Below are 19,992 nucleotides of genomic sequence, written 5' to 3'. Positions count from 1 at the left end.
AGAGACTCGTGGCTTCAGAGACGGGCATCAACCACCCCCAGCTGTGGAGGCTGGACAGCCGGCTGAGGAAGCAATATTGGGCCCTGCAAGGCCCACCTCGCGGCCTGTGGATGGTGCCCCGTCCCTCTTCATGTCTCTTCCTCTTCTCATCCCACGGGGGCTAGGGCTCGGCACAGAAGCTGGGGGACACAGACTCTCAGCCACAACGGGGCTCTGGGACAGGGCTCTGAAGCGCTAGGCCTCTGACGGGGGCTGCTTGGCACACTGGCTCGGGGCACAGAGGCACCCTCATGGGTCCCGCCTTGATCCAGATGACTTTCCCATCACCCCAAAGTTGTCTTAGGCCATTCCATCCTCCTGCCTCACCCTTTCACCCCTCCCCATTTCCACAACCTCTGGCCCCTTTCTGTCACCAGAGATCAATGCACCTTTAGTGTCTGGGTGCAGCGGCCCCACTGTGGTCCCCACTCCTCAGGAGGCTGAGGCAGGAGGAGCATTAGAACCCAGGAGTTAGCAGCCTTCTCCTGTGAGTTGGCTGCCATGCAGCCACACGGTCCTCGCTGTGGTCTGAGTTCCGCAGACCCACCCCCCAGTCGGCGAGAGTGCCGTGGGTGGGAGCCACATGTCTGCCTTCTCCTGCTGACACCTTGGGTTGTCTCTGGCTAGGGCACGACATGGGCAGTGGCCCTGGACGTGGGTGCCCGTCGTGTGGCCCTGCACCTTAGATTCTGGGTGGTGAATGCCGGGTGAAAGGGTTGGGTCACTCCACTGAACATGCAGACTCCCGTGCTCCCCAGCTACGCCTGGGAGTCGCTTGCTGCTGTCCCTGAGGGGTGCCGTGTGAGGGTCTAGCGCCCTGACTTGCGAGAGCTCATGAGTTCTATTGGCTTCCTTTAGATTCCATGACGTTCTCTGCACAGTTGGCCTTGGCATTTACAAATCAGGGTCATTGCCTGCCCCTCTCCACATGGGTCATGTTTTCCCTTGCCCTTACTGCACTGGCCAGGAACAGACACCATGGTTGCGGATGTCAGTGGGAAGGGCCAATATTTACTCTCCCACGTGATGTTGGATGTATTTTTAATCTTCTTTCTGGCAGATACCTTTTTCCAGGTTGAGGAAGTGTTGTGTCTTTTTATTCCTTACTGTAACACTGAGATCCCTGTTCCAACCTTCCTGTCCGTCGATGTGGCCAGCGGTGCTAGTGGGTTTTCATAATTAAGCCAATGCTACAGCCCTGGACACCCGCGCCCCCCCCCCCCCATCACCATGCAGTGTTCCTTTTCATATTGTTGCATTTGACTAATTGCAATAAAACATTGCATGCACCGGTTCATGACAGATGTCATTCTGTTGTCATTGGGTTTGGCGTCTGCACTGCTGCCCAGGAGCCAGCAGTGGCCCTGCTCTTCCTTTGCTGAGCTGCTGTTGGCTCCTTGAGTGTTTGCTGGGCTCTCAGTAGAGTTGGCTGGGCTTCCTGCTTTCTTCAAGCAAAAGTTCAGAATATTTAATAGCTATGCGGCTGTTCCGGCTCTGGAGCTTCTGAGTGCGCTCTGGTCTTCCTGTCTTCCAGGATGGGTGGCATTTCTTCTAGTTGCCACAGCTGTTGGCTATGGTATGCACATCTGTATCACCCTCTGTGTGTCCAGACTCTGGGAATGCTGCCTCTTGGGTTCCAGTGTGAATCCGTCTTGTTCCTTTTCATTCCAGGTTTGATTCCATGGCGTTCTCTGCACAGTTGGCCTTGGCATTTACAAATCAGGGTCATTGCCTGCTCCTCTCTGGAAATTCTCTCTGCTTTGGCTGCTCTTGATTGTAAGAGATCTGTCAGTTTTATCATCTTTCCAAAGAGTCAGTTTTGCTATCACTGATTTCTCCAAAGCTTCTCTGCTCTCTGCTTTGTTGACCTTGACCACAACTTTATGGGCTCCCGGCTCCTGCTCGGTGGCTGTGCCATTTGCTCCCATGGTCCTCTTGTCTTGGGATGGAGCTAAGCCACTGGTTTGGAGCCTGTCTTTTTTACACTCCACACTGAGTGCTGTGAGCATCCACTCACTACATGGAGCACTGCCCTCAGTTTTTGGTATGTTATCCTTTCCTTCCACTTTGGTCTGATTTGGTTTTTCAGCAAGGGACCGGGGCCTCAGGTGTGCTGGGCCAGCACTCTGCCATGAGCCACACCCGGCCCTTCTGTGCTGATTTCTAACAGAATTTCACTGGGGCCACAGAACACGCGTGGAATGACTCAAATCATTTTAAATATACTGAGGCTGTGCCCAGAAAATGGTGGTGGCCAAGGAGCTCAGCTGTTGCTTGTTTCTTCTATGTCCCCATCCTGTCCACCTGCTGATCAGGTACTGCAAGGGTACTGTCCAGTACTCTGCTCAGTCCTACCAGTTTCTCTTCTGTGGTGTTTGCCTACCGTCTCTGCAAATGCTCTCTTCTCTGGCTGCCCTCGATTTCTTCTGCCTGGTGTTAACATGGTATATCTTTCCACCCACTTTCATCTTACCTATTTTGTATTGTAGTGTGTTTTTTCTAGGCAGCATCTGTCTGTGTCTTGCTTTTGTACCCAATCTGACAACCTCCACCTTTTAATTTGAATGTTTAGACTATTCACGTTTACCCTGAATGTATGTGCGCCTAACAGTTTTCTCACCTTGCTGTCTTTTATCCTGATTATTCATTGGTTCTTTCTCCCTCTTTTCCTGCCTTCTTTTGGATTAATGTTTTAATTACTTTGTTTCCTTTCTTGCCCCATTAGCTGAAATTCTTTGTTATTTTAATGCTTTAGGGTATAAAACAGCTTTTGTTTTTGAGATAGGGTCTCACTGTGTGGCTGGCCTCAATTCCTGGATAACCCACCCTCCTGCCTCAGCCTGCCGAGCAGCTGGACCACAGGCCTGCACCCCCACGCCTGGCCTCCTGCAGCATACCCATGTGCGGTGGTCGAGGGTCGTGGTGTTCCTAGCCTCACAGGCACTTCTTCTCTATCTCTTCCCAGCCTCTTTCTGCTTTTAGTCTATGTTGGAGGTTTTCATGTGGCTTAAGCCCCTCAATGCCCGTGTTACTTTTGCGTTAAACAGCTGTCTCTACAGAGACTCAATCAGGCCATGCTCTCCAGGACTGGTGTAGTCTCTGTTTCCAGGCCTCCTCAAGTCGTGCAGATTCAGGTGCCATCTGGCATTACCTTCTTCTCCTGAAGGACGTCTTTAGCCTTCCTTGCTGCAGATCTGCTGGGGATGGATTCTTTCAGCTTCAGATGTCTGAAAAAGTCCTGGCTTCACCTTTGTTTTTAAAAGGCATCTTTGCTGGCCAGGCACGCTGGCTTGGCAGGTTTCTTTTCTGGGTGCTGAAGATGCAGGCGTCTCCTTGCCCGGGTTATTTGCAGGAGCATCTTTTGCCAGTCTGCACGAAAGGCACCTCTCCTCAGAGCTGCTTTTGCGCTCTCCGCTGGGCTGGTTCTCCGCATCCTGATACTGATGTTACTTGACTTCTTCTGCACTCAGGTCTGGTCAGCCTTTCTTGGTTGTCGGTTTGTTTTTCAATCATCACCTTTGGGGAAATTCTGGCCATTTTTTTCAGAGGATTTCTTCTTTCCCCACCTCTCTACCTTCTCCTGTGGGGACCTGGTTCTGCCTGTGCTGGGAGTTCCGCAGCTGGCGATGCCCGCTCTCCCCAGCTGCTTCTGCCTCACTGGACGGGCTCTGTCGCAGGCAGGTGTGGCGAGCCTGGCTTTCACAGCCTGCCATCAGTCCCATCTGTCTTATTTATCAGAGGCACTTCGTTTCCACTTGTGGAAATTCACTTTGAAGCTTCACGCTCTTGTCTGTCTCTGCATCCCCTCGAGTCTCTCCTGCAGCATTACAAACAGAAAGCAGTCTCAGGATGCATGTGATGTGCTCACCTGGTCTATCCTCTGCCTGTCAACTCTGGTCAATTTGGCTTGAGCTCCCCCTAATATGGGTTGATTTCCTGCTTATCTCCACGTCTGATTGTCTTTACGGGGCACTTAGCATGTACTGGATATTTTCTGGATTCCTGGATCCTGTGTGTGTTTCTGGGGTTGGACTGAGTTACATGCAACTGTGTGACCCTTCCCAGCTTGTGTTTGAGCCTCCTTTGGAGGCACAAACTCTGTGGTCCAGGGTGATTCTCCCTGCTGTGAGGCAAGACCTTCTCCCTACTCTTGAGTCTGGAGTCCCCAGGTGCCCTCTGGCACCACAGCCCTCCCTCCTCCCCAAGGGCTTCTCTCCCAGCCTAGGTGTTTCTTCCGGCTCCTGCTGTCCTCAGGAGCCTCCCTCCCCTGAGTGGCCCTGGGGGTTGGCCTTTTGCTCTCCACCTGCCACCCATCTGGGCTCTGCTAGTTGAGCAGGGTAGGGGCAGGCAGTCTTGATTTCCCTTCTCTCCTGGGCCACTGTCCTTTGCTGCCAAAGACCCATGTCTGGAGCAGCTTTCACATTTTTTCCAGAGGACAGTGGTGTGATCTGATCCCTGATGCTTCTCATTCTCTCCAAGCTCTTTGGCCCTCTGCGCTTTTCTCACCAGCCCCTACAACTGCTAAGAGGCCACCCCCTCAGGGGTTTGGCCCTCCACTTGCCTGGCGCAGAGCCAGGGCCCAGCACGTTCCTGTAGAATGAGGGTCACATGAGGAGCGAATTAAGATTTATGGGGCTTACCTGCGCAGACAGGTGGGAGCCAGAAACTCACGCAAGCCACTCAGTAAAGCAATGGGGTCGGATCGCGACCCGGCGCCAGGCCAGGGAGTAGGTTTCACTTTTAAAGGGGCAGGGTTTGCACAGGCCACGCAGGTTCCCTGTTCCGGGCCCAGTAACGACACGTCGCGGGAGGTGGCAGCGCGCGCAGCTCCTGGCTCCGGCGCCCAGGGCTCAGGAGCCCTCGGCTGGGTCGGACCCTGCGCGGGCTGCCGACTCAGACGTGGCGGGGCGGGGCCGCCGAATCCCCGGGAGCCGCCGCGCCCCGCCTCTCCGCCAGAGGGCAGCGGGTCCCCGCGCCGCCAGAGCCCAGCGCCGGCAGGGCGGGGCGGGGCGGAAGGGAAGGGGAGGGGAGGGGAGGGGAGGGGAGGGGAAGGGCAGGGTTGGGGGAAGCCGGGCGGCCGGGAGCCGGAGACACTCGGGGTGGGAGCGCTGGTGCTGGGGAAAGGTTGGGTAGGGGCCGGAGGTGGCAGCGGGAGGCAGGCGAAGGGGCTGGAGGAGCAGGGGGCGGGTGAGGGGTAAGGGTCAGGGGATGGGACTGGGAGGAACGGCGCGGAGGTGGGGTAGTGGGCGGGAGAAGCGGGCCGTGAGCAACGCCAGGGGGACAGAAGACTGGGCGCAGGCGCACTTGTTCCCACACATGCTGTGGTAGCTGCACCTGTCCATGATCCCTCCCCACTGCTCACCTCTCCCGCCCTTCTGGGCCACCTCCTCCTTCTGACCTCCCCGCACTTCACAGCCAACTTTAGGAACACCTGGCCTTAGCAGCTGCACACCTGTTGGAGCTCTTCACAAACCTGCCTGTGAAGTCTAGCCCTACCCCATGCTAGCCCAGACCTCTCCACTCACCTGCCCATTTCGTCCTGGAACACCTGTCTGTGAGACCTAGCCTCAGCCCAGCAGTCCTCAGGTGCCCCAGAGGCAGGGTCTGTGGACTGCTTCTGAGATAGGGCCCTCGGGTGCCAGTCTGGCTTCCTACATGCCTGGGAGGACTGCCCCATGGGCACCTAGACCTTAACCCAGGGTGCCATAGGCTTGCCTCCACCCACCTACCACTTGCCAAACTGGCCCAGAGATAGGATTCTGGGTGAGGACAATGGCCTCCTGGGCCTTCCCCAGCTCAGTCTTCCCTGGAAGGCTTCCTGGAAGAGGGGACCTCTGAGCCCAGAGAGGCGAGGCTGGGTTCTCAGGGAAGAGCAGCAGGCAGAGGTCCCTGGAGCATGGAGAAGGCCCTTGGCAGAGGGTGATTTGGTCAGAGTGGAGGAACAGGAGACATTGTGTGGGTAGGCCCCAGGCTCCCAGGCCCTCAGAGAGGTGATGGGCTTGTGTTGAGGAAGCCAGGAAACACCTTGTAAAGTCTTCATTGTGACAAGGTAATGAGAGGAGACACCATAGGGAGTTAGCCTGAGAGGCCAGAGAGAATTTAAGGGGTGGGTAAGGGAGTCCCTGTTGGAGGGAGGTGGGGAGGCTGTGGAGGCAGTGAGTGCCTGTGCTGAGTAGGTGCAGCGGAGTGGCTTGAGTCTGCGCCGTGTCAAGTCGTGGGTAACTTACCTGTCCTCTCTGAGGCTGTTTCTTCATGGGTACCAGGGGACACCAAGACACCTGCCTGGTGGAGAGGACAAAAGAGAGTGTCTCTCACCTCTTCCTCCCATTTATCATTGTTCTTGTCCTTGTGATCACTATCTTTAGTTGGTGAATGGCAGGGAAGCCTCCAGGGGGCTGTGGGACCCTACCTGCCCTGGTAAGGGCACTAGGTAAAGCCAGGCATCTGGGGGAGGACCTCTTTGACCTGCATCACCCGAGACTTGTCAGCCCCGTCCCATCCAAGAGTAGTTTGAGGACACTTCGCCTCCCAACACTCCCCAGGTCGCGAACTTCCAGACCCGGGAGCTCCGTGTGGCTGTCCAGATCGCCTCCTCCCGGGCTGAGGATCGCCGGGACTGGAAATGGAGCGGCAAGGGCCAGCTCCCGGACAGAGGGAACTCGGACCCGGGCGCGGGTCGGTGCGGTGTGGGGTGGGCGCCGCAGCCCTGGGCAGCTCTGGTGGCGCTCAAGGCCGCGCGGGGGAGCTGGGGGCGTGATAGGCTCAGCGGGGCGCTCCCCAGGGCGCTCCCTGGGGAGCCTCCTGCCCGCACCGCGAGGGTTAAGCCTGTAGCCCAGCGAGCGCGCTAGCGGATTGGAGCAAAGTTGCGGGGTGGGGCGGGGCGCGGGGCGGGGCGGAGCGCGTGGATTGGCTGGAAGTTGTGCGGGGCGGGGCGCGCGGCGGGCTCGGCGCTCGCTCCGGGAGAGTTGACAAAGCCCCGCAGGGAAGGACGCCTCGCGGCGCGGCGCCCCGGGCCCCTCGCCCCGCCGCCCCACGTCCTAGCCCGCCGCCTGCCGACCCGGACGGCACACCCCGCGCCCCAGCCCGGCCCCGGCCCGAGTCACCCGCGCCCAGGTAGCGCCTCCCCGCCCCAGGCCGGGCCCGGGGGCGCGGGGGGCGGGATGCAGCGCCCGGGGCGGCGATGACCGTGGCGCGCTGTCCGCGGGCCCGGCCCTGACCCGCTGCCCGCCGCGCGCTCGCCCTACCGCCAAGCCACGCCGAGGTGAGCCCTGCCGCGTGCCGGGGACCCCGGGTGGGCGTGCTGGGAGGGGCGGGGTGCGGGCAGGGACAGGCGGTGGTGATCTGGGGGCCGGGCGGGGGCCGGGCCGCGGCCCTGCCCTGAGCCCCGCCCCCCCAAACCCCACTTGGGCCCCCCAGCGCAAATTTGTCCGCTAATGGCGCAGGCGATTATCTGCGGGGCCCTCGGTGTTGTGTGTCCCGCGGGCAGGGCCCAGTTACAAGCGCCAGGAATCCAGACGGTGTTTGGAGAGGGGGCGGCGGGGGCGGCCGGTAATTAGTGTAAACCCTTTGTCTGCCTTTGATACGCACAGCTTCTCGCTGCCGAACTTCCTCCGCCTGGAGCTCGGGCTTGGAGGGGGGCCAGACCCCGACCCACGGCTGTACAGGGTCTCGAGGCCCTGGGCCCTGCGCCGGTGACCGCGCCCCCACCTTAGTGGAGACCTGCGAGATGTTGCCGAGCCCCACGCTGCCGCTGCTGCTGCTGCCGCCGCTGCTACTTGGGACCCTCCCGCCGGCGGCCGCAGCTCGAGGTGAGTCCTGGCGCCCAGCCCGCGCCCTGGTCTCTGCAGCGCCTCCCCTTTCCCGCCAGCCCTGAACCCTGCCACAGTGCCCGCCTGGCACGCGCCGCTCCACCCTGCCTGCCCCACCTTACCAGGCCCCCTCACCCTCCTGGTAACCTCAGCTTACCCCTGGGGTTCCGTAGGCTCACCCTGGTGGTATCCCTAGCTCACCTGAAGGGTCCAAGTCTCACTTGGCTTGCTGGCCAGGTGGGCTCTTACGACCGCACCCCCCACACACACACCACATTTCCACACATACCTGCAGTAGAGGGCAGCTAGTCACCATGTGGATTCTTGGGGAGTGGGCTGTTTGTGGCCACATCCCACACAATTGGGTCTAAGAAACCTGTAGAGACCCCCCACAGTTGTCAGGCCATCTTACGGGAGACATTGGTGACATTTTTGCCATCTGGGACTCTTCCTGACCTAGCCTCCCAGTCAGCCCTGCCTTGGGCCTGGTGGCCCCCAGCAAGCAGTACAAGATGGGAGCAGTGAGGAGGTTGAGGGAGGCTGCAGAACAGCAGGGTGGACCTTGAGGCAGACACCTGCGGACCACAGATTTCAGGGTCACACACTGCCCGTGTAGCTCAGGCCCACAGTGGCCTGGGCATAGCCTCATCCATCTGATGTCCAAGTGGGCAGTCTCACCCAGGACCTGCCCCTGCAAGGGGCATCTGTGGCTGATGGTTGTTGCGTGTCTGCAGACTCCTGCCCGCCATATTCAGGATCAGGAGGGCCGTGTTGGCCTCCCCTATGGTTAGGTGGGACTGTAGCCAGGCCAGCCCTTTGGGTGTGTTGACCACTCAGGATCGTCCTTGCTCTGTCCACCAGTCCTCTGAGGCCTCGCACCCCTCCCCCGCCACCCAGTGAGCGCACCGAGCCCAACCTGGCCTTATATGGCCACATTCGGGCGCGGGCGTTGACCCAGGTGGGCCTTATGCCACCGTACAACCCCCCCCGCCCTCCGCCTGCTGGGGACTGGCTGGCTGGAGGGTGGGGGCTGCCCAGGAGGGGCAGGGCTGGGCACTGCCCAGGGCACCACGGGTACTCGGGCCATGCCGGGTGAGCCCCACCAGGGCCAGTGGCCCAGGCTTGGATTCCTCTTTTATCTGCTTGGACTCCCCTATCTTTGCACCTGCCTGTTCTCTGACCACTCAGCCGGAGAGGCTCTGGAGGCCTCTGTCCTGCCATGGGTACTGGCCAGACTTTAAGGCTGACTGGTGGATGGTGGTGGGTAGACAGGGCTTGCCCCTTTGCTGAGGGACTCTGAGGGGCCACCCTGGCTACCCTTGTCCCCCTTGGCCATGGCCTTGGGGCTGCCCCTCACCTCTGGCCCTGACAGCATAGGGAGCCAGGAGGGGCTGCTTTCCAAGGCAAGGGCCTCTGTGGTTTGGGGTAGAGATGGGGAGGACCGTGTTTCCTGAGTGGTGCTCACTTCCCCTTCAGGCCCAGCCTGGACTGCGGGGGTGAAGTCCTCTGTGTGTTCCACTCCTCAGGAGCAGGTCCAGCATGGACCTTCAGTGGAACCGTGGAGCTGGACGTGGTGTGAGGCCGTTTTGAAAGCTGTTTCCCTGGGGTGGCACAGTTTCTGGACTGGGTACATCTCCAGATCCAGATTCTGCTTTAAAAGTTCCCCTTTGCCCCGAGTTTCACAATCTTGGTGGGTTTGTCTTAGACTGCTTTTTCATATTTGAAAAAAGATAGGATTTGGCTTTTTCCATTCCATTTTATTCCTTGCAGTGGGGACTCCAAGGTTTGGAGTGAAACACCTTCCACACACAGCTATGAAAGAAGTCCAGTTGGGCCTTCTGAGAAGTGCTGCTTTGCCTTTGCAAGGACACCCTGGGGGACAGACACTGAGTAGCTGGTCCCTGGGGTCACTCCCTGCCCTGTGGATCTAGCTGCCATGCTCGGGGCAAGCTGGTCCTAACCCATGTCAGAGTTAGGAACTCAAGTGGCCATGGTGCTGTGGCCACCCAGGCTGCAGGGCTGGTGTGTTATGGACAGTGGACATTGAGGCAGATGGGTGATGGCCAGTGTGGTGTGCAATGCTGACCTCTGCCTCTGGCCTGGCTGCAGGAAGCCTCCTCCTGTCCAGGCAGCGGCTGACCAGTGTGTAGCTGGGTCTGAACTGGGCGTATGGGAGCAGGACCCAGGCACTGTGGGGTGGGGTTGCGGGCCAACCTCTCCATTCACATCTGGGCCCCACTCCTGTGAAGGAAAATGAATCACTGTCCCCTTCAGGGGAGGGGGGTCGGGAACAAAGTCGCCTTTGGCTGGCTTCTTTGTCCTTTGTGCGGGAGTCAGTGGGCCTCCGGGATCTCGGAGCCGCCTTTCAGCCTGCCTGCCCTGCGCGTGGCCCTGACTGGGGAAATGTTGGTTTTTCCCCAGCTGAGGCCTCCAGCCCCGGCTGCCTGCCCCCAGCTCAGGCTTTGCCGACGGTGCTGGGGCAGTGGGCCGTGGCCCCAAGAGCTTGCCCACGCTGCTGACCACCTGCCTGCCATACAGCAGGGCCTGGTGCCTAGCCCATGCTGGTAGGCTCTGCCCCATTCTGGGCTTTGTTTGGTGACGCCCCCCCCCTCCAGTGGGCGGAGGAAAAGGTGTGCCCAGGCCACTAAACCCAGACCTGGAGGATGCCCTCCCCTGCCTGCCACCCACTCTTCCTAGCACTGGTCACTGCATACTCTTGGCCAGGCCTCACAGTGCCCAGCCTGGCTACCCTTGGTGGAGAAGAGTAGGGGCTGCTTTGGGGTGGGTGCTGCCACCCCAGGCATCCACAGCCCAGGATGGCTGAGTGGGGGCAGAGCAGGGTATGGGAGTGGAAAGGGGTTCATGGGGTGGGGCCAGGCAGGCCTAGGAGAGGTGTGTCCCTCAAGAACAGGAGGCAGCCTCAGCCAGACTGGTGTCTGCCAGCCTGGGAGCTGTGTAGAAGGCTTCCCATTTGGGAGCAGGACCCCTCTTCTTCCCGCCTGGAGAGTTTATTCCTGGAGAGGTTTATGTGAGCTGGCCAGGGGCTATGGAGACATCGACAGGGCCCTAGGCAGTGGGTGGGAAGGGAGCCCTGTTCTGCCCTGTCTGTGTGCAGGGCTAGCAAGCAGGGGAGGCCCAGGCTCAGGGCATGGTGACAACCTAAGGGGCCCCTCAGGGAACTTGGGCTCCTTGTCCAGTGTCCGTCTGCTTCCTGCAGCCTACCCACCTGGCTCCCAGGTGACTGTGGGGCTCCAGCCCTTTTCCACTCACTGGCGGCAGGCAGCACTGTGTGCTCAGGACCCTACGCCCTTCAGGGACCCAGGGAATCCCTGCCTGGGTGGCTTGCTTGCCTGGCACCCTCACATCCTCAGCCTGTCCTTGAAGAGTTGGTCACGTGAACAGGACCTGGGCTGGAGGTAACTAATATGCCCAGACTGCTCCATGGGTCCCCTGGTCCCACCTGGGAGCTGAGAGCCCCCGTAGGGGACTGCACATCAGCTCAACATCTGACCTCTGTCCGAGAAGTCTGTGCTCAGGAAACAGCCTTGTTGACATGTCTGAGGTTTGAGGCTGCTGGGGCTAAGGGTCAAGGCTGTGCAGGAGGTGAGGCCCCTCTGGGTGGCTGTGATAGGAGGCCTGAATTTTAGGATGTGGCCTGACTGGTTGATGTTTGTGGCATGGGGGGAAAGGGGTGGGTGGCTCTTTGTCTAGTGGGCCTGCTGAGGCCTGGGCCTGGGCCTGGGACTGCCTGGCTCTTTGGGACATTCCCTGGGTAGGTACTGTGGCACTAGGCTGTGGGCAGGGTGTGTGCATCCCCTCCAGGGAGTGGCCCATCTGGTGACATGGGTGCCTGCTCTGTGTGTGGATCAGTGTGTCAAGGAAAAGTCTCTGGGAGCCCAGAGCCCACAGATGTGCCAGCCGAAGGCTCCCAGGAGGACACAGACCTGGAGGCTAGGCACTATCTTCAGGGTGCCCCCACATGCCTACTGTCTTGCCTGGTGGCCACTGCTGGGCAGCAGAAAGGGCCAACCACTTTGCCAGCTTGCTGGGCACAGCCTCCCTTTGCCATGCCCAGAATGACCTGGTTTCTGGGGCAACCACCTGTCCTGCGGGTCCTACCAGTTCAGCAGCAGATCCCGTGGGTCCAGCCCCCAGGGTGTCCTGGGCTCCTGGTGACTGGCTCTGGGCTGTGCACATGTGTCTGGCACGCGCGCGCGTGTGTGTGTGTGTGTGTGTGTGTGACCCACGTGTGTCTGGGCCGTTCAGGGATGGGTAGAACCTGGCCCCAGACACCTGATGGGCAGCTGGGCCTGTGATAGTCACCTTTGCCTTCTCTCCTGGGGGATGGCCCTGCTCTTGTTTCTCCAGGCAGTGGCTTCCTAGTGTGGGTGCTGGCCCTGGGGACCTTGTATGTGGGACTTCTCACCTCACTCCTGAGCTGGAGCCCCAGGTATGGGTGATGAGGGAGCCAGGGCAGTGCCTCGAGGTGCCAGCTGCAGAGGCTCACACCTGGCAGTCTGATCCCATTGGGAGATGCCTTGGAAGCCCTACTGGGCTGGCTTGTGCTGTGGCCCCTTCTAGAGGCTGGGTTCAGGGTGGGCCTGCCTCTCCTCAGCTTCCTGAGTCCCCTACCAGGCCATTTTCTTCTCTAGGAGGGGCCCACAGGTTTCTGGCTGGTTGACCCCACCCCGCAGCTAGGCCCACTGCCTGACCAGAGAATTCTTTCTAGCCTGGGAATTCCTGGGGTTGTGCAGGGCTTCTTGGGTACCAAGCTGGGCTTGAGCCGGGTCTCATAGGCTCACACCTCCATGGTGTCTGAGGCCCCTGTGCCCACACCTAGAGCAGCCTCTCTGGGAGGGAAGCTCAAGGTCCTCAGGTGAGGTCCTGGGGTGGGGGACTGCTCTATGGTCCGGAACCCACTCCTCTCCTGGGGCTGGAGGGGGGCCTGTTCCCCTGGTTACCCCCCCAGGCCTGGTCAGGTGTCTGGACTCTGATGCTATGGCCACGTCTGCCCTCCAAGGGAGGCTCCCACACGGACCCAGCATGCCTTCTGCCTAGAAGCTCCCTTGTCGACTTGTCGATCGGGCATCCCAGCTGACCTGGCCGGGCTGGGCTCAGCTCTGCAGAGGTGGGGGCGAGGCTGACCTGGCTCTGGAGGCCAGGCCCCACCTGAGCCTAGCCTCCAGGTTCTGAGTGTTGCTGGGCAGCTCCAGCAAGTGGGGTAAGGCGCCAGCCCTCCCCCGGGTCTGGCCTTTGCCCCGCAGACACAGTGGTGTGCGTCTAGCTGTGCGTGCCTACCTTGCTCACCCTTGCTGTGCCTAGGTGTGGGCCTCACAGGTGGGTTTTATCCTGGGGCAGACTCTCCTGCCTCCCGTGCTGGAGCTGGGCCTGACACTCCAATGTCCAGTCCCCACTGTCCTCATCAGAAAAGCACCGGGTCCTGTTTCTACCCCATGCACAAGCTTCTGCATCCTGCCTGTGCTGGGCCTTCCTGGGCCTTCGCCAGGAGGCTGGGCAGGCTAGGTGCTCCTGCGTTCAAGCAGGGCCGGGGCTGGGCTCGGCGAGGCTTTTGGACCCCAGCCCCTGCCCCAGAGCTGTCTCCCAACCAAGCTGACCTGAGGCAGAACGTGGGGTGGCCAGTTCCGTTGCTGGCTGTGGACCTCAGGTCTTGCCTCAGTTTCCTTGTGGGCTGAGTGGGTCCACCAGCCAGTCCAGGTGGAACAATGAGGCTTGTGTCTCCTGAGCTAAATATAGAGCCGAGGCAGCCATGCTACAGGCACAATTCCCAGGAATCTGGGGGGCCAGGCTTCCTGCCGGGCGGGCCTCGCGTGCAGGGTAAGGTGGGTAGGGTCAGGCCCAGGGGGGTTGCTGTTTGCTTTAGGATAAGGCTGGCTCCTCTGGCCAGGCTGTCGCCAGCCTATCCCCCAGGATTGTGTGCAGGCTGGCCCTAGGGGCCATGCTTCCGGCCATCTGGTGGTCACTTGGCTCTGCCCTTCTTCTCAGCAGTGACTGTAGGCAGGGGTCTGTCCGTTCGTCCTGTAGGCTCCTTCCCATACATGCATCCTTCCCCAGGCTTTTCTTCCTTCTGACGGGTGAGGAGGGCCTGGGGCTGGGCAGACCCTCCTGATACTGGCTGTGCAGCAGCCTGGCCTTGGGCAGCTCCCAGGGGTGCCCAGGCTCTTTCTAGCAGTCATATGCACGTGCACATGTGTGTGTGCTGCCTTGTGTGTGGTGGCTGTCCAGGAGACCCTGGGCACTGGGCCAGCTGGGGTGGCCAGGGCAGGGTCTTGGCCCCTCCTTCATTGTCCTGTAGCCTGGGAGCCCTGTGAATGGTGGAATTCCAGATAGTGACAGGTGGTGGGCAGGGTCTGCCTGGGAATGGGGCTGGGATCCTGCGAGGGCCGGGGCGGGACCTCAGAAGGCCCCTGTGTCTGTGGGCCTGGTAGCCCCTCCCACTGGGAGCTGTGGGCTCTGGGTCCCTGAGACAACTGCATGGGCTGTGCTGCCAGGGGTGGTCTGTGGGGGTGAGGTTAGTGGGCAGGCAGCTGGCAGCCCCTTCCCACCTCTGCCATCTCTCCCCTTGCAGGGGAACCAGGGAGGCTGGTGAGGAGGGGTGCTGTGGGAGCCTCAGCTGGCAGTGCTGGGCCCACGCAGGGAGGGGCCCATGTCAAGGGGGAGGGGTGGGCCAGAAGAGTCCCAGGAAGGCAGGAAGGGGCTGGGCTGGGCCATTTTGTGGGCAGGAGAGCAGGGGCCAGGAGAGCTTCCTCCAGGGACCCCGCCCCGCCTCCTCAGGGCTGCAGTGTGGCCCTGGAACCCCTCCCCTGGGCTCCCACACTGTGGAGAAGAGGAGAGCTCCATCTGGGGATGCCCGTGGGGCCCTGGGCCACGCCCCAGGCTGCAGCAGTCAGCTGGTCATGAGACGCAGTGGCCCTTGGTCCTTGCTGCCACAGCCACATCCTCCTGGTGCCTCTGGCACAGCCTGGCCAGGGGGTAGCCACAGCATGGGTGGACACCCTCATCCTGAGCGGCTGTGTCTTCTGTTCAGGGGTGCAGAGGGGGAGAGGACCGGAAGAGTGACATACACAAAGGTCCCCAGCCTCTGTGGTCCTGGTTCTGGGCTCCCTTCCCGGAGGTGCGTGTGTAGCCCATGTTTCTGATGCCCACAGGTCCTGCGTTCTGGACCTTCATCCCCAGCCAGCGGTCACCTGTTCCCGCAGTTCAACCCAGAGGCACCTGGCTGGGACTGGGTGGGTGGGGAGGAGGCTGAGCTGGGGTGGGCGTGTGGGAGTCTTTCTGCCAGCAAGGGGCACCAGGCCCAGGAGGTGGCTTCTCTCACGGGCGGCGGCCTGTGGAGCCTGGTCCTCTGCCTCGGGCCCCTCCTGCAGTGCCACATCAGGGGCGGCTCACTGGGCCTCCTGATGCTGCCATGGACTCAGAGGGGGCAGCAGAAGGAACTCTGGGCATGTAGCCTGCCTGTGGCACCCTTGCTGCTGTTGGCACACAAAGCAGTGACTGCTTTGAGCACCCTGGGCTCTCTAGTGAGTGGCATCCCCAACTGACCCCTGTGCCCTCCAGGTGTGGAGGCTGTGAGGTTGCTGCCCTGGCCCAGGCCTGGCTGGCCCCAGGGTGGAGGTGCCCAGCCTGGAGCTCCGCCTGCTGCCCCATCCCTAGGACCCCATCCTCCTGGCCTGGGGACCTTGGCTCCTGGCCCTGTGACCGGGAGCTGGCCCTGTTCTCTGGGTGTGTACTTGGAAAGGCATTGTTGAGCACGCTGTGCCCACCCCTTCAGGGACCCTTCCTCCTGGGTGCTGGAAGCTGCCCCAGCCAGGAGCTGGGTGGACAACCCATGGGCTCTGGTGGACGTCGGCCACTGTGGTCCTGGAGGCCTGTGCTTGGGGCCTCCTTGCCTCACTGGAACTCCTGAGGGGAATCAGGTGGGGGCCAGGCAGGGAGAGCCCTTGTCCCCTCACATGCCCCTCCCTGACCAAGCCCTCTGGTCCCCACAGGCCCTCCAAGAATGGCAGACAAGGTAGTCCCACGGCAGGTGGCCCGGCTGGGCCGCACTGTGCGACTGCAGTGCCCAGTAGAGGGGGACCCACCACCTCTGACAATGTGGACCAAGGATGGCCGCACGATCCACAGTGGCTGGAGCCGCTTCCGGGTACTGCCCCAGGGACTGAAGGTGAAGGAGGTGGAGGCGGAGGACGCGGGCGTGTACGTGTGCAAGGCCACCAATGGCTTCGGCAGCCTCAGCGTCAACTACACCCTCATCGTGATGGGTCAGTTAGCATGGGCCAGAGGTCGTGGCTGGCCAGAGCTGGTCGGGCCGGGGGTGTGCAGGAGGGCATGGTATAGCTGGGGAGTCACGCCTGGGGGCCACACCTGGGCAGGTGAGCCAGCATGGCCCTGAGCAGCATATCCCTGTGTTGCCCTGGCCTGCTCGCTCAGCCTGCGCTCCGCCCACCGGGACATGACAGGACCCAGGAGGACCTGAGCTGCCACCAGCTGAGCCTGCCTCAGGCAGCCTGGACCTTCTTCTGATCCCCAGGCCTGGCCTCAGCCCCTCCTCTGGCATCAGGGGTAGGATGGGAGGCCCCAGGCGGTGGTCCTCCCCAGTGAAGGGCCACCAACGGGCCCTGGGCTTGGCAGGGTGCGCCTTGGCGTGGTCAGGGCTTTGAGGATCGGGTTTCGGAGTTCAGAGGGGCCGCTGGGAAGCAAAGGGCCTTTCTGTTCTCTTCTGCCCCTGGGGCCCGGGCACTGGGGAAGGGACAGGTGTCCCAGAGGCACGCCCCTCCCCTTTGGCCCCCTGGTGTGGGGCCCAGGCGGGCCTGTCTCAGTGACCATCCAGGGTGGCAGCCTGGCCTCGGGTCCCAGGCTCAGTGGAGGCGGCTGCTGCTGCAGGCGGGTGGAGGGACATTCCTCAGCACTCCCTGTCCCCGGCACTCCCGAGGCCGCCTCTGGTGGTGGAGTGGGAATGCCACGCAGCCCCCCCACTGTCCTCAGAGAGGGGACGGTGACCAGGCGGAATGTCAGCCACGTCTCCTCACCAAGCCCTCGGCCCCTTGATGTGGGCTAGGGTTACCGCAGCTGCTGGATGGGCCCACCCCTCCTCTCCCTGGTCCTGCAGACCCCTGGAGCCTGGGGGGGGAGGCCCTGCAGACACACCCATGCCTGTCGGGGTCACCTGCATGCAGGCAGTGGGCTGGCGGGGGCCCTTGCCCAGCTGTCCCTGGATTCTGATGTGGGTGTGCCCAAGCCTCCGCCTGGGTTCCAGGGCATCCCAGCTGGGGCGTGTCAGGCCTGGTGGGGCTCTGGCGCCCCCTCACCTGCCCCTGTGGGCCCCTCTCTCTGCAGATGATGTCGGCCCAGGGCAGGAGAGCCTGGGGCCCAGCAGCTCCTCAGGGGGCCAGGAGGACCCCACCAGCCAGCAGTGGGGTGAGTATGGGCAGGGTGGTGCCATCTGCCTGGGGCAGGGTGATGCCCTTCCTGGTACCACCCCTGACCTCAGGCGCCCTGCCCCGCAGCGCGACCCCGTTTCACGCAGCCCTCCAAGATGCGGCGCCGGGTGATTGCCCGGCCTGTGGGCAGCTCTGTGCGGCTCAAGTGTGTGGCCAGTGGGCATCCTCGGCCTGACATCATGTGGATGAAAGATGACCAGGCTTTGATGCGGCCGGAGGCCAGTGAGCACAGGAAGAAGAAGTGGACCCTGAGCTTGAAGAACCTGCGTCCTGAGGACAGTGGCAAGTACACGTGCCGCGTGTCCAACAGGGCAGGCGCCATCAATGCCACCTACAAGGTGGATGTGATCCGTGAGTGTGGCCGGGCAGGGTGGTGGGTGGGGCCCAGCGAGCCGAGGAGCCACGCCAACCGCCCGTCCTTGCCACAGAGCGTACTCGCTCCAAGCCCGTGCTCACGGGCACACACCCGGTGAACACGACGGTGGACTTCGGGGGCACCACCTCCTTCCAGTGCAAGGTGCGCAGCGACGTGCGGCCCGTGATCCAGTGGCTGAAGCGTGTGGAGTACGGGGCTGAGGGCCGCCACAACTCCACCATCGACGTGGGCGGCCAGAAGTTCCTGGTGCTGCCCACGGGCGACGTGTGGTCCCGGCCGGACGGCTCCTACCTCAACAAGCTGCTCATCTCACGGGCCCGCCAGGAGGACGCGGGCATGTACATCTGCCTGGGTGCCAACACCATGGGCTACAGCTTCCGCAGCGCCTTCCTCACCGTGCTCCCAGGTGCGCGGCCCCCTGGGGCGGGTGCTCCCTCCCTGGTCCCCGGCACAGGCTGCCCTGCCACCTGGGAAGTCCTGGGGAGCTGTCCACGCAGCCGCCTTCCCCTCTCCAGCTCTTCCCTCGGTCTCTCTTGCAGACCCCAAGCCACCGGGGCCACCTGTGGCCCCCTCGTCCTCGGCCACCAGCCTGCCGTGGCCTGTGGTCATCGGCATCCCAGCGGGCGCTGTCTTCATCCTGGGCACTGTGCTGCTGTGGCTCTGCCAGGCCAAGAAGAAACCCTGTGCCCCCGTGCCTGCGCCTCTGGCGCCGGGGCACCGTGCCCCCGGGGCGGCTCGGGACCGCAGTGGTGGTGACAAGGACCTGCCTGCCCCGGCCGCTGGGCTGTGTGCAGAACACGGGCCCCCGGCTGCCCCCCAGCACCTGCTGGGCCCAGGCCCGGCAGCTGGCCCCAAGCTGTACTCCAGGCTGTACACGGACGTGCACACACACACGCACACACACTCACACACACACTCCCATGTGGAGGGCAAGGTCCACCAGCACGTTCACTACCAGTGCTAGGCAGCAGCCACCTCAAGGCTGGGTCCCCGGGTGGGCAGGGAGGCCGGAGGGAGGCAGGTCAGGAGTGAGGGAGAGAGGCAGCACCCAAAGTGCCCTGTGCAAGGCACACGTTGGCCACGCACATGGACATGCTGGCAAATGGACACACACAGGCCATGGACACGTGTGGACCAAGGGGTACACATACACCAGGGGACACATACACCAGGAGACACGTGCAGATCAGGGATACACACATCAGGGGACACACACACACAGGACACATGTGCAGACCAGGGACATACACACCATGGGACACACACATACCAGGGGACACATCCTCATCAGGAGACACACACACACCAGGGGACACACATCAGGGGACACACCAGGGGAAACAGGTTTACCAGGGAACACTTCCACCAGGGGACATGTGTGCAGACAGGGGACACACACACCCACCCTGGGACATACGTGCAGACCAGGGGACAAATCCTCACCAGGGGAGACATACACACCAGGAGACACATCCTCACCAGGGGACACAAGCTTACCGGGGGACATACACACAGCAGGGGACACATACCATGGAACACATACACACCAGGGGACACACACACAGACGAGTCCTGGCAGACCGGGTGCTGTGACCGTGGTGACATGTGGCCATGGCTAGTAGATGAAGGACTCTCCCTGCCCTGTGAGGAGGGCCTCACGGTCGCCAGGGTCACTCTCCCACGCCTCCACCTGTGTCCCTGCCCAGCTTGGTGCTGGTCTGCCTCTACCACCTGTGTGCCCAGGCATCCACCAGCACCCTGGCCTGGTGGGTGGCGTAGCTGGGGGAGGCTGGAGCTGGGGGGCGTGCCGTCCTCCCCACTGCCAGAGGGAGGGGCCTTGATATTTATGTTTAGATGAAGGAGGTCTGGGCTGCAGGACCCTGGCCTGGCCTGCCGCCACGCTGGTGCCCACACCCACAAGCCCTGCCCGGGCAGCCCGGGCCTCTGTGAGTTCATGTAGAGTCTGAGCTGAAGCCTCGTATATTTAATTTATTTTGTGAAAGCCGTGTGCATCTGTTCCTCAGTGCTGTTTCTGCCTGGGCTGGCCGCGCGTCTCCTCCGGGGTAGGCGTGGGCAGGCCTTCCTGGGGCTCACCAGGGTGGCCCAGCAGCAGTGTGGGACCTGGGGCTCAGGCTGGTGCTGTGTGGGCCCAGCCGCATCCCTGCACAGTGGGCTGGCTGGTGCCCGCTCCGCCTTGGGCCAGACCCTGCCTCTGACTCAGAGGTGCCCTGTCTGCTTCCCTTCCCTGGGGCTTCCATGGCCAGGCCCAGGTCACAGTCACTGAGTGCTCCCCCCACTTCTGTGGCAGTGG

General features: G+C 61.9%; 1 protein-coding gene and 1 long non-coding RNA gene across 2 annotated transcripts; one reads left to right on the top strand and one right to left on the bottom strand.

The window, feature by feature from the left end:
* Positions 1–1,063: 1,063 nt before the first annotated feature.
* Positions 1,064–4,962, bottom strand: LOC124078730 (uncharacterized). Its single transcript, XR_006847026.2, has 2 exons — positions 4,680–4,962; positions 1,064–3,856 (listed from the first exon to the last, which is right to left on the bottom strand). It is a non-coding gene; the product is annotated as an uncharacterized LOC124078730 (long non-coding RNA).
* Positions 4,963–7,019: 2,057 nt separating this feature from the next.
* Positions 7,020–19,691, top strand: Fgfrl1 (fibroblast growth factor receptor like 1). Its single transcript, XM_046423705.2, has 7 exons — positions 7,020–7,300; positions 7,629–7,847; positions 15,854–16,126; positions 17,202–17,282; positions 17,372–17,656; positions 17,734–18,087; positions 18,221–19,691. The coding sequence occupies exons 2-7, from the start codon at positions 7,766–7,768 to the stop codon at positions 18,643–18,645; spliced, it is 1,500 nt and encodes a 499-aa protein (XP_046279661.1). The 5' UTR covers positions 7,020–7,300; positions 7,629–7,765; the 3' UTR covers positions 18,646–19,691.
* Positions 19,692–19,992: the final 301 nt, after the last annotated feature.

The sequence above is a fragment of the Marmota monax genome, unplaced genomic scaffold (assembly GCF_021218885.2).
Source record: "Marmota monax isolate L192 unplaced genomic scaffold, Marmota_monax_Labrador192_F-V1.1 WCK01_AAM20220418_F8-fsc00009, whole genome shotgun sequence".
In the NCBI taxonomy this organism is placed as follows: domain Eukaryota; kingdom Metazoa; phylum Chordata; class Mammalia; order Rodentia; family Sciuridae; genus Marmota; species Marmota monax.
Note: the sequence above shows the minus strand (reverse complement) of the source record. Positions and strands in the feature narration are given on the sequence as shown.